Genomic DNA, 12046 nt, shown 5'->3' with positions numbered 1-12046 from the left:
TGACAGAGAGAGAGATCACAAGAAGGCAGAGAGGCAGGCAGAGAGTGAGAGAGGGAAGGAGGCTCCCCGCTGAGCAGAGAGCCCGATGCGGGGCTCGATCCCAGGACCCTGAGATCATGACCTGAGCCAAAGGCAGAGGTTTAACCCACTGAGCCACCCAGGTGCCCCGAAGAGATTTTTAAAAGCAAAGGATAGAGGGGCATATGAATGTGTTCCCCAGCTCATTCCTCTGGAAAGCTCAGGAACGCCATGGCTCCCGGTCAGCCTGGTGTGGGAGAGGCAGCGGGCCTCTGTTAGCATGGCCTTGCTGTAGCCCAGGCTCCCCGTGGGCTTGCTTGTAGCCCAGGTGACTTAACATTGGGTTGAGACTTCACTGGCAGAAGAGTTTCATGCAAGTAGGAGCCGGAAAAATCAGTAGGAGGAAAGGGAGGGTTTTAGAGATGGGTCTGGACACTGGTTTGATCCTTACAAGAGGCAGCCCTTTCTGTGGAGGAGCAGGACCAGGATGACTAGGTTCTAATCAGGACTCACCAATAGGCTTTGCAACTCCAAACTAGGACCTGGCCCTCTCTGTTCCTTAGTTTCTTTCTCAAAGTTGAAAAGAAAACATAATAGAGTATATTCAGGTCTAAGAAGTTTTTGAAAGTAGGGATGCTTGACTGGCTCATTTGGTAGAGCATGAGACTCCTGGTGTCAGGGTCATGAGCTCAAGCCCCTCCTTGGGCATCGTGACTATCAAAAAATAAAAATAAAAAAGAAGGGAAGGGAAAAAGAAAAAAAAATCAAACATGTTAGATTCAGTTAGTTGCTATGATGAAGAATATGGTTGGCGCCAGGGTGGCTCAGTCGGTTAAGCATCAGACTCTTGATATCAGCTCTTAATCTCAAGAGTCATGAGTTCAGGCTCTACATTGGGCTCCACACTGGGCATGGAGCCTACTTAAAAAAAGAAAAAATATATATATATATAGGAGTCAGGGAGGCCTCTGATGAGCAGACAGCCGAACACAATGAGGGAGCAACTGGGTAAGACTGGGTGTGTGTGAGAGAGAAGAATCAGGGATGGTATGTGAGGTTTTGGCTGGAGCATCTGTGTGAAAGGATGTGCCAAGGAGCGGAGACCGGAGGAGCAGGGCTGAGCCAGGGGTAGCATTTAAGATGTCTGTGTTAGACAAGGGAAATCAGAGAGGCCGATAAAATGGCGAGGAAGCCACCAGGAGCATGGCCTCTGTAGAGACCACTGTCTGCAGGTGGGAGCACAGAAGACTGATTTACTTGGCTTGGAACTTGCTCCATCCTCCCTTTTTTATTCAACATTATAACCGAAATTTTTCATGTTCGTAGTTAAAACTAACAGTCTTTTAAGTTCCACTTCCCCAGGGCAGGGTAAATAGTCAGTATCCATTGACTACATTAACAAAAGCCAGAGCCAGCAGACTCAAAGCCTGGGAGAGCCAGCCCCCCACCCCAAGCCCAGAGGCCTCCTGGGAGTGCTCCATTCATTGCCCACCACCCGATCTCCTGCATGCAGTGGACCCAGGTTCTCCCCACCTAGAACCAGCACCCAGAACCAGGTGGCCAGCAGGGCAGCAAGGTCAGCAGGGCAACAAGCCAGGCACCCACTGCACTGAGCTCTTGGTTCTTTCAGGAAACACAGCAGTGGAGAGCAGGAGACCAGCACGCTCCCCTCACCGCCTCTTCTTACCACAGTGGAGGACGTGAACCAGGTACCATGGGCCCTGCTCTGGCCACAGAGGGCCAGCTGTGTGGGGGTACAAATCGTGAGCGAGGTTCCAAAGCTTAAGTTTCAAGAGGGCTTCAAAGACGGGTTCTTTGTGGTGAACAACTTTTTTCCCCATGATTAACCATCTCACCTGACTCAGAGCCAGATGTAGAGGAGCCCCTAGGATTGTGCTGTCCACTGGGATAGCCAGTAGCCACATTTGGCTATTTAAATTGGAATGGATCCAATATAAATACACATTGAGTTTCTTAGTAGCACTGGCCACATGCGGGGAGTGTCTACTGCATTGAACAGCACAGGCACAGAACATTTCTGTCACTGCAAGTTCAGCTGGACAGTGCTGCTCCAGGGCTATGGGGAGGGTGAAGGGCTCCCTCCCTGTCTCCCAGGTGGGAATAAGGACCAGAGACCTGGGGAGGTGGGAAAAGATGACCAATTGCCAGAAATGCCACTAAGAACCCTCTTCTATCTCTCAGGATAACAAAACCAAAACGTGGCCCCCCAAAGCGCCCTGGCAGCACCCGGCCCCGCTGCCCAGCACACTGCCCAGCCCAAGCGCCCCACTCTACGCAGTTGCCAGCCCCGGCAGCCAGTGGAACGACACCATGCAGATGCTGCAGTCCCCAGTGTGGGCCGCGACCAGTGACTGCAGCGCCACCTCATTTACCTATGTGCAGCCCCCACCGCAGCCCCCACCCCCACCAGCACACAAGGCAACACCCAAGGGCTTCAAGGCCTTCCCCGGGAAGGCTGAGCGCCGGCCGGCCTACTTGCCCCAGTACTGACCCAGGGGCAGCCTGCCTGCCTTGCCCAGAGCTGTTGGAGCCAGCTTCCCCACCCCAGGGCTGACTAGCTGGCACCAGCCCCCCCAGAGGACCAGTGCACCCCTGTCCCAGGCAGGGATCCTTGGGGATGTGGGTAGTTGGCAGCTCCAAGCCTTTAAGGCCTGGCTTCTCAAACTTTGGAGGCATCAGAGCCCTGGAGGGCCAGCTGGAAACAGCTTTCTGACCCTCAGGGAGATGCTGGGGGATCTTTGAGCTATAAGCTCCCCCAGTAATTCTGATGCAGGTGGGCCATAGGCCACACTTTGAGAAACACAGCTCTCAAGTTTGTAGTCCCACTGTGTGTGTTGGGAAGGCCTCAGGCCTGAAGGCTGAGAGCAAAACTGACCATTCTTCTGAAACCCCTCCCCCTCCTCCTCCTTAACACGTTGAGTGATGACCACATCAATCACTGTATTTTATAGCTATTTTTCATAGAGGTTTTTAGTTAAAACATCTCCCGCCTAAAACGCATTGAATATTTTAAGATAACAAATATAGAGGCTGGATGTTTGTTCAACACTATCTTTATTTAAGCTTACACAAAACGGGCAGAGTATAGAATACTTGTGATTGGAAGCAATCACCTGTTTTTTCTGTGGGTGGGCAGCCAGCCCCTCGCCACCCCAAGCAGCACCCCAGGGGTGCAGTTCTGACTGGATGTACAAAGCCAGGATCGTTTGAGAGGCATATTCCTGATGGTGCATGGAGATGAGCCAGCTGGCTGCTGTCCATGTGCGGGATGACGTTGCACCTGCTGCCCTCAGATCCACACGTGGCCAGAGGCTTTGACACAGTCTCCAAACTTGGGGGTGTGGTCAAGAGGCTGCACAAAGACACCTGCACTTGAACTTGCAGTAACATTTGTGAGCTGGCTCAAGACAAACCGATTAAGATGTAGATAGGAATTAATTTAAAGTCTTTTCTTTAAAAAAACAAAACAAAACAAAACACAAGAACAAAAAACCACCTCATTTTCAGTTGACATGTGCCATTAAAGAGGTAACATCCTGTGGATTTAGGGATATTTTCCAGCCAGAATGGATCCAGAAGAATTGAATGGTGCTTAAATTGAGAAATAATGATACATATATCTCTACAGAGTAGACATATCCCGCTGTATATTAATTGAGGTTACAGAAGTTCTTTATATAAAACTTATTTAAATTTTTCATATTTCATCTTTGAAAAAGTCTAATTGAGAAAAATCCATAATATTTTCTGGTATGAAAGTTGGACAGTATTAATATTTTTTTTTATATTTTCTTAAATCATTAAACCATTTTAATATATATGTTAACTACTAATAAATGGTTTATTCTTTCTAACTCCATATAAGCTTTTCCAGCAGAGATTGTAATAACACATTTATGTTCTCATTTTTCTACGGATATAAGTAAATTTATATTTAAAAATACCAAAAAGAAAAAATATATATGTATATGTATGTATACACACTAATGATAGAGGCCCCCTGGGGTGTCTGAGCCCAGCCATCTGAATTTTTAGTACTGTGTTGCCAGGCTGTTTGCAGGCCTCGGGTGTCGTCTTTTGTGCTGTGTGGGGATGCCGTTGCTGCCTGTACTTCTGATCCTTTTCACCGTGGCTTCCGAACATTCACCTCACCATGTTTACAGAGAACTATTTTGTACATAGACTTCTCCAGGCACGTGCTTTGCACCAACCCTGCGTGGCTCTTGTCTCTGTTTGCTGTCCCAGTGTGTATCTGTCTGAGCGTGTTTGTGGCTGTTTTCCTTGTAAGGTAGTTTTCTGTTTTCCTTCTGTAAGGTGTCCACAGTACCTTGTATTTTCAAGTTCAATTATACTGAAGTACTCTTGTTTTAATAGTGCCTCCCCAAAGACCTCACCCTGGACAGAGGTCAGCCCTTGACGCCCCAGTGCAGGTGACCTTGACACTGCTACATTGTCACTCTCTGGTCTGTTTTTCTCGATTAAGCGGGACGTTTTGTAATTGCATATCCGTGGGCTGTGAGACTGTGTGAAGCTGTTTGTGTGGTCTCCTTGTAGGTGCTGTGTTCTCGGCACCGCCTTGCTCTGAACACTGGTAATTCCAGGTGCTGCGCTCGGCAGAGGGGTCTTGCCAAAGCGCATGTGTGTGCGTGTGTGAGTGTGTGTGTCCTTTGCATGGCCGGGCGTGACTGCCTTGCTCGGGCATCAGCAGGACATCGTGTGAATAGTTACAACGCTTCCAAACTGGAACTGTACATTTTGTATCTTACTTTTAAAGCTCCTATAAGTAAAATAACTATTGGCTTTATTAAAAATATACATTTAATAATACTTTGTATCTCTGTTTGAAATGAACTGCAGCAGACACCTGAGAAGCCCTGCCTGGTTCATGACTTTGAAAAGGGACACCCGCATTGCTTTTTAGGTCAGCCGGGCCCCTGGTTCTGAGACCTTGAGAGAGGAAAGACCACCAGGAATATTAAGATGAGCTGGCGTGGGTGAGCAGGAAGCACATGACCTACTACACCTCTTTATTTGGCTTCCCTAAGGCCAGTTGCTGGAAGAGGCTTCTGTAGGGACAGAGCCAATGTCATAGTGAAGGAGACCACCTGGAAGGATGCAGGTTCTCTCCTTGGGTTGTGGCCTGTCAACACCCCCCTTCCACCAACCCTGGGCACTATGAACTGCCCAGCCAGCCTTTCCAAGGAGCGGATCCAGGGATGAGCTCTCCCCCTGCTCTGCCAGGGACTCCATATCTGGCAAAGAGACTGTACCTTTCAGGGACAAGGACTAGTCTCTTTGGATAATATCATCCTGCTCAGCAAAAGGAAAACTTGGGTGAGAACCACAAAGGGAGGGTGTGTTACAGGAGAATTTCAACTTCTTTTCACTTAGAGCAAGACCTTATTTGATCGAAACTTTTTTTCATGAACTCAGGAAAATGGATATGAGCATTAATCTGTAACCCACCAGTGTAAATACTGCTCAGGCTTCTTTCTGCTGAAATGCCCAGAAGCTGGGCATGGGGACCAAGACCCAGAGCCTTCTAAGTGCCCCCCAGGACAAGGCTGCTTAGTAACAGCTGTGTTGCATGAGTGTGCTAGGAAATACACTAGAAGTGCATATTAAAATGCTAGCCTTTTATTCAAGCATGTTCCTCTTCAACACCAGTACGTGGTGCTGTTCACTGACTTCAATTCACAGCAGTGGTGGAGACAAGAGGAGTCTCAGGGCCTGGCTACATGCCCAATGGTTGAGTGGAAACCTGAACAGATGTTACACCTGAGCTGCAAGAGGGTTCTTGGGAGGCTGGTGACCCTTCCTTTGTCACCTGGGGGACCCTGGCAAAGTAGGGCATCCAGCTTAAAGGAGTGCTGCTGAAACACGGCATGCCAGCTGTGGCACTCTGAGGAGATGGTCCTTTGTGCATCCTGTAGCCACTGTTGTGACCTGCTTCCTGATCTGGAGGCACAGAGGAAATAAACCTTTCCAATGGCCAGCTCCTCAAGTGCCAAAAAGCCATGTCCAAGGAAGGCATGACTGGCTGCCTCCCGGCCACATATGCTGAGGAACCTCCGGGGGCAGGCTCCTGGAAGTATCACCCACAGCTGGCCTTCTGATTCCACAAGGGGAGGCTGGCTGGACTCAGGCCTCTGTGAGTGTGGTGGGAGGGCTGCATGTGGCAAGTACTGGGACTGGGTTCAGAATGTGGGCTTAAGTGAGGAGGAAGGATTGTTTCAGGAGGTCATGTTCCTTGCAACAACTGAAGTCATTTAGGGGCAAGGCCCTTGCTAGGAGCCAGGGCTGAAAAGAAAATCCAGTCTCTGCTTTTAAAACTCAGTCTTCACAGTCCCATCTTTCCCATACTTCTGAGGAGGTACCACCATCCATTCACCCAACCACTCTGGCAGAAATCTTAGAAGACATTCTTAATTATTTCCTTTACTCTCCTTAACTGGCAGGTTCTGTAAGTCTATCTACAAGCACATTTGGATTCCATCATGTTCTTACATATATGCTACCAACAACCTGGTCCTCACTTGGCTCCTGCCTCTTCCTCTCTGGTCTCAGGGTTTCCTATACACTTCTGCCAACCTCAGTACCCCTCCCCCAATGCCCACCTGCCTGCTGCTCCCACAGTGCTCCCTGCTTCTGCCTCCATCTGTTCTCTTTTGGGTAGAAGCCCAGCCTTTACTCGCTTTGTTTTTCATTATAGCACTTAGCGCTCCCCTAGAATCGAGTCTGCCTTTGTCCCTCTCACTAGAACGAAGTCTTGTTCGTGGCCACATGGCCAGAGTGCAGAACAGCATGAAACAATTTCAGAGGAGCCAGACCAAACGAGGTGTTGATGAGGAAATTATTGAGCAAATTCTAATGCCAAAAAATAATAATAACGACTTAGAATTAGCTCTCACATCAAACTAGAAGAATAATACACGATGCCAGAGTTTGTACCAGAACTGTGAAACGAGATTGACATTGGGAACTGCAGGCAGGATTATGCAGCTTTTTAGTAACTATGGAGTTTTCTATTCTCGTGAAAACCCTAAGGAATTTTTTTCAAGCATCTAACAATTGGAATCGCAGGGAAAATCTGCAGCTACATCCCCAAGCGACGATCTGTCACACGAAACGCCGCGACGCAGGATGAGCTCGCCGCCTGCGGGGGGCGCCGATGATCCCACTCGCGTTTCTGCTCGCGTACGCACGCGCACAAACACCGTACTTGGACTTTGCGCACATGCGCGCGCACGTCCATTCGAGACGTGCGGACGGAGACGTTTGCTAGTGCTCCCTGCATCCTGCTTCCCACCCGGCGCGAGGACATGCGCACACGTGCACCCCGTACGTGCCGGCCCACACGCAAACGCGTGCGCGCTGCCGCCCCCAACCTGCGCCGATTCCGCCTCGCCTGCATGTAGATGCGTGCGCACTGCCTCTCCCGTGAGCGGCTTGCGCGCAAGGATCTCCGGGCAGCTCCTTGGAGGCGCAGTTCCCACCCCTCGCCAGGTCGCAATGACTCAGCATCGGGGTGGGTGCGCTTCCCCGGAACAGCTAGCGAAAATCCCTCAGCGTGCATCGCCCCGCGCCCGACCTCCTGTGGGCTACTTCAGCTCTGCCTCAGAACTGCCCCCCCTCCCCGCGCACTGTCTCCGACCTTAGCGGGTGATTCCCTAGTCTCCAGATTCTGCCTGAATCCTGTGCAGCTGTCCCGAATGAAGGCCTGACTTAACTCATTGCCCATGCCTCAGTTTCCCCATTTACAGAACAGGGCTCCTGTTTGGAACTCTGCTTGCTCGCTAGCCGCAGGCTCACTAAGTGCTAGTCCTGCAAATATTCAATGGGGCCCAGCAGGTTTTCCAAGACTGCGCTAGGCTCTGAGCCAGCCAGGTTTTCTATGGGTTGTGGCTTAGTCCATCCCTCTAAGCTTCACTGCCACAGGACCCTCAGGTATCTGAACTCTGAACTCTGTAGATAGTTGTAGACAGGGCTTGGCACAACAAGTGGCGATGGTGATCATGGTGGTGGAAAACAGTAGGGGTTTACTTCTGTGATAACGTAAAATTCCCTTACCCTGAAAAATTTCCAAACTCCAAATCCCAAACCATCCCGTGAGATTTGATCTGGGATGCTAACCTCACATTCCAGTAACTGATCACTCTCCCGCTCGCCGCACCTTTTCTGGAGGGTTTCTCCCTGTTGCCCTACACAAATCCTTAGATCCAGTATAGAGGGACCGGTGTTAATGCAGTGCAGTGTTGGATTTTCCTACTTCTCTGACTTTTTCTGTGCTGCTGTCCTTTCTTTTTATTTTATTTAAATTCCATTAATTTATATATAATGTATTATTTGTTTCAGGGCTACAGGTCTGTGATTCATCAGTCTTATATAATACCCAGTGCTGGTTACAACACTAACTACCCAGTGTCCATCACTCCCCCTCCCCTGAGCAACCCTCAGTTTGATGCCTATGATTAAGCTGCTGTTTTTTCTGTTTGAGATGCCCTTCTGGGCCTTTTCCACTTATAAAATTCTACCCTGTCGATTGGAATTAATATCATAGAGGCCTAATTGAGGTTAAAACAGAACTGGGATGATGGGGAATTGCCAGAAATTGGCAGGCAAGACAGGGTTGTGATAAAGAACAGGGCTCAGAAATCAGGCAACTTTAGATTAAATCTCCACTTAGCAATAGGGTGCTTACAGATTTCTTAACCTGCCTGTTTAATGGGGAGGACAGCAGGATAACAGGGCTGCTCTGAGAATTATATGGGCAAGCATTTGGCGCAGAGCTGCAAACATAGTAAACCAGCGGAAGTAGTAACAATGCTAGTAGTTGGTTGATGAATGTCCTTCAAGTAATAATGATCTTCTTTGTCTCTTCCTAATTGTTTTCTCTCTGTAGCAGCTGTGACTTCTGGCCCTCCACATAGCAATATAGTTTTCTGCTAATACAGAAAATACAGGGCACCTGGGTGGCTCAGTTGGTTAAGCATCTGCCTTTGGCTGAGGTCAGGATCCCAGGGTCCTGGGATCAAGTTCTGACTCTGCTCACCTCCCCCACCCCACCCTCCAAATCTCCAAATCCCTGCTTGCATGTGTGTGTGTGTGTGTGTGTATCTTGCAAAAATAAATTTAAAAAGAATGCATGCAGGGGCGTCTGGGTGGCTCAGTGGATTAAGCCGCTGCCTTCGGCTCAGGTCATGATCCCAGGGTCCTGGGATCGAGTCCCGCATCGGGCTCTCTGCTTGGCGGGGAGCCTGCTTCCCTTCCTCTCTCTCTCTGCCTGCCTCTCTGTCTACTTGTGATCTCTCTCTGTTAAATAAATAAATAAAAATCTTTAAAAAATAAAAATAAATAAAAATAAAAATAAAAAAATAAAAAGAATGCATGCAACTGGGTTTTCAAAGCACAATGTCAAACTTCAAATATTATTGGGAAATCTGGAGTATTTAAACCTGCTGAGAATCAGAGAGCCTAAAGTGCCAAAGGTATATATATCAGAGAATGTCAAACAAGATGAAGCCTCCAAAAAGGCAATCATTAGACATTATGGCCAGCCTCTTCTTCAGTAACCAAAGCAGCACCTGTGGGGATCAAGTGGCCAGGAGACGACAATTAGAGGTGTGTGGCAGTGGTTAGGTGAGTACCCAGAAAACCTTTGGAAGGACATAGTTGTAAATGACAGCCCAGCCCCAACAACGTCAACATGAAGGGAAATCACTGATTTATGTTCCAGCTACAGACAGAGGTAGCCTGGTAACCAGGAACTTGGGCCCTGTGAGGTTGACTCTGGTATCGCGCCGGGGATGACTTTCTGCATTGTTTTCCTTCAGATGATCCTCAGGTCTACTCTTTCAGAAGGGGAAGCTTAACACTACACAAAACTGAGTTTCTCCCTCTGACACTCCTTTGGCTGGCTTAGGTCATGGGCTGTTCTCTGATGCAACTGAAGAGGCAAAGGAAGAGACACAGGAGTGGGATGCAGTAGTTTTGGATAAAGACAACAGACATCCACTGTGGTCACCAGAAAGAGCCTACTAGAAGAAGGCAGTCAGTCAGTGGCTATGGTTGGGCTAGGGCCATCTGAGGAATCACAGGGCAAGTGATGAGGGGGTTGTGTCTACTGAGAAGGGCCTTCCTTTTGGAAAAGGTTGTGAAACACAGGATTTAGGGGTGGGGGTGCTATTCTGTGTAGACAAGTTCCTGGCTTGTGTGAGAAACGGTGGTTAAAGTATTTCTCAGGGACTCTAGGAGAACAGATGCCATTCAGTGCTGTCAGGGGTGTGCTGAGTGAGGGAAGTTCAGTTACATTTCAAGAGTTGACAGTTGGCCCAAATCTCTGGGTAAGTAAGGGCCCATGTGGACAGGGCAGTTCCCTATACAGTCCTGTTGACCACTCATTTCTTCAGTCTTCAGCTTTTCTCCATTTTCCTTGTGCATCTTTAGGACCCCAGATATTCCTGGGCAGGAAGGGAAAAGCCATTTGCAGAGATTGGAGGAGGAGGTAGGGACTGCATGGAGCTGGGGGAGTGACTGGAGCAGCAGCGGGACATCGTTCATTCCCAGAGGGCTGGCTCTCTGGAGGAAGCAGGCAATGGAGAAGCTCAGTTTGGGTGCACAGTTCCTGGACCTCTTCTCCTCTGTGGCCATCCATACTGTGTCATCCAGACTCTCACCTAGGCTCATAACTTCAAATGCAATCCATCCACTGATGACTCCCAAGTTTTTCCTCCAGCTCGAACCTTCTCTCCCCGTTGGGGAGAGAGTCAAAAATACCCAATGTGACACCTACACTTAGATGTCTCACAGAGCTTGTGATCTTCCCTCCACCCCAAACTTTCATCTCTCCTTGATGTGAAGACAATTCCATTTTCCAAGGGATTTGTGTTAAAAACTGGATGTGACTTTGGTCTTTTTCTGTCAGTTCTTCACTCAGTGTATCTAGATTACCATGCCCGACTCCTACTACTTCGACTCAAGTCACCTTCATCCCCGGCCTGCTTTGAGGCAGTAGCCTCCTATCTAGGGTCCTTCCATTCAGGCTACATTGTGGGTCTGATCCTTTGTAAAGCTTTTTAAATGATGTCCTTCCACTCTTAGAACCCTTTGATGGCTTCGGATTTCTCTCAGAAAACCAAAGTTTTCACAAGGACTTATGTTTGTTTTTGTGTTTTTTAAGATTTTACTTACTTATGTGATACACACACACACACACACACACACACACTGAGCACAAGAATGGGCAGGGGCAGCAGGCAGAGGGAGAGAGAGAACCAGGCTCCCCGCTGAGCAGGGAGTCTAACATGGGGCTGGATCCCAGGACTGTGAGCAAAAGGCAGATATTAAACCTACCGAGCCACCCAGGCAACCTGGACTTACAAGTTCTATGCGATTTTGTTGCTTTCCTTCTCTCTCTGACCTCAACTCCTGTCTCTTTCCTTCCTTCACTCTACTCCAGCCACACGTGCCTCCTTCTGCCTTCTGCTTCTGAAACACCAAAGCATTTTCAACAGGGGAATTTTTCTTGTTCTTCCCTTTGCCTGAACACCGCACCCCCTCCAACATCTAAGTGGCTGACTTCCCCACCTTTAGGTTTTTGCTCAAAAAGTCACCTCACGAGTCATTTCCCTTGGCCATTCTATTCAAAACTGCAACCCCAATTCCTAGCACCCTTACCAGCCTCTGACCTCCACCCCCCATATATTTTATGTATCACTTTGTGTCCTCAACACCTGGAACATGATCAGGGATGTGGAAGGTGCTGAATGAATGAATGAATGAAAGAATGGACAAAGGACGCTGGCAGGGGCATGAGGAGCTCGGCCTCTTTACCCCAGTCACTTCCATGCATAGACTGGCAGGCCAAGTGGCTGACCTGTTGCAGGCAGAGACAAAGCTAGGCCCCAGAGCCTCAGATGCTGCCAAGGTCGCCCCGAGGGCGCGGACAGCGGCGAGGCGGGGCGAGGCGGGGACCGGGGCGGGGCTGGCGCTGCGCCTGCGCCTGCGC

At 49.0% G+C, this 12046-nt stretch overlaps 1 protein-coding gene across 3 annotated transcripts in view; it reads left to right on the top strand.

Annotated features, from left to right (window-relative positions):
* GARRE1 (granule associated Rac and RHOG effector 1) overlaps positions 1-4866 on the top strand; it is an 81419-nt gene extending 76553 nt beyond the window's left edge. For all 3 annotated transcript variants that reach the window (XM_004765191.3, XM_004765192.3, XM_004765193.3), the window contains exons 13-14: positions 1649-1727; positions 2221-4866. In XM_004765191.3, the coding sequence (XP_004765248.1) occupies positions 1649-1727; positions 2221-2529 (388 nt within the window). In that variant the 3' untranslated portion in view covers positions 2530-4866. The remainder of the gene's footprint in view (positions 1-1648; positions 1728-2220) is intronic.
* Positions 4867-12046: the final 7180 nt, after the last annotated feature.

Source organism: Mustela putorius, unplaced genomic scaffold (genome assembly GCF_011764305.1).
Source record: "Mustela putorius furo isolate JIRA1106 unplaced genomic scaffold, ASM1176430v1.1 tig00000174_pilon_pilon_pilon, whole genome shotgun sequence".
In the NCBI taxonomy this organism is placed as follows: Eukaryota; Metazoa; Chordata; class Mammalia; order Carnivora; family Mustelidae; genus Mustela; species Mustela putorius.
This window is presented reverse-complemented; position numbering and strand designations above follow the sequence as displayed.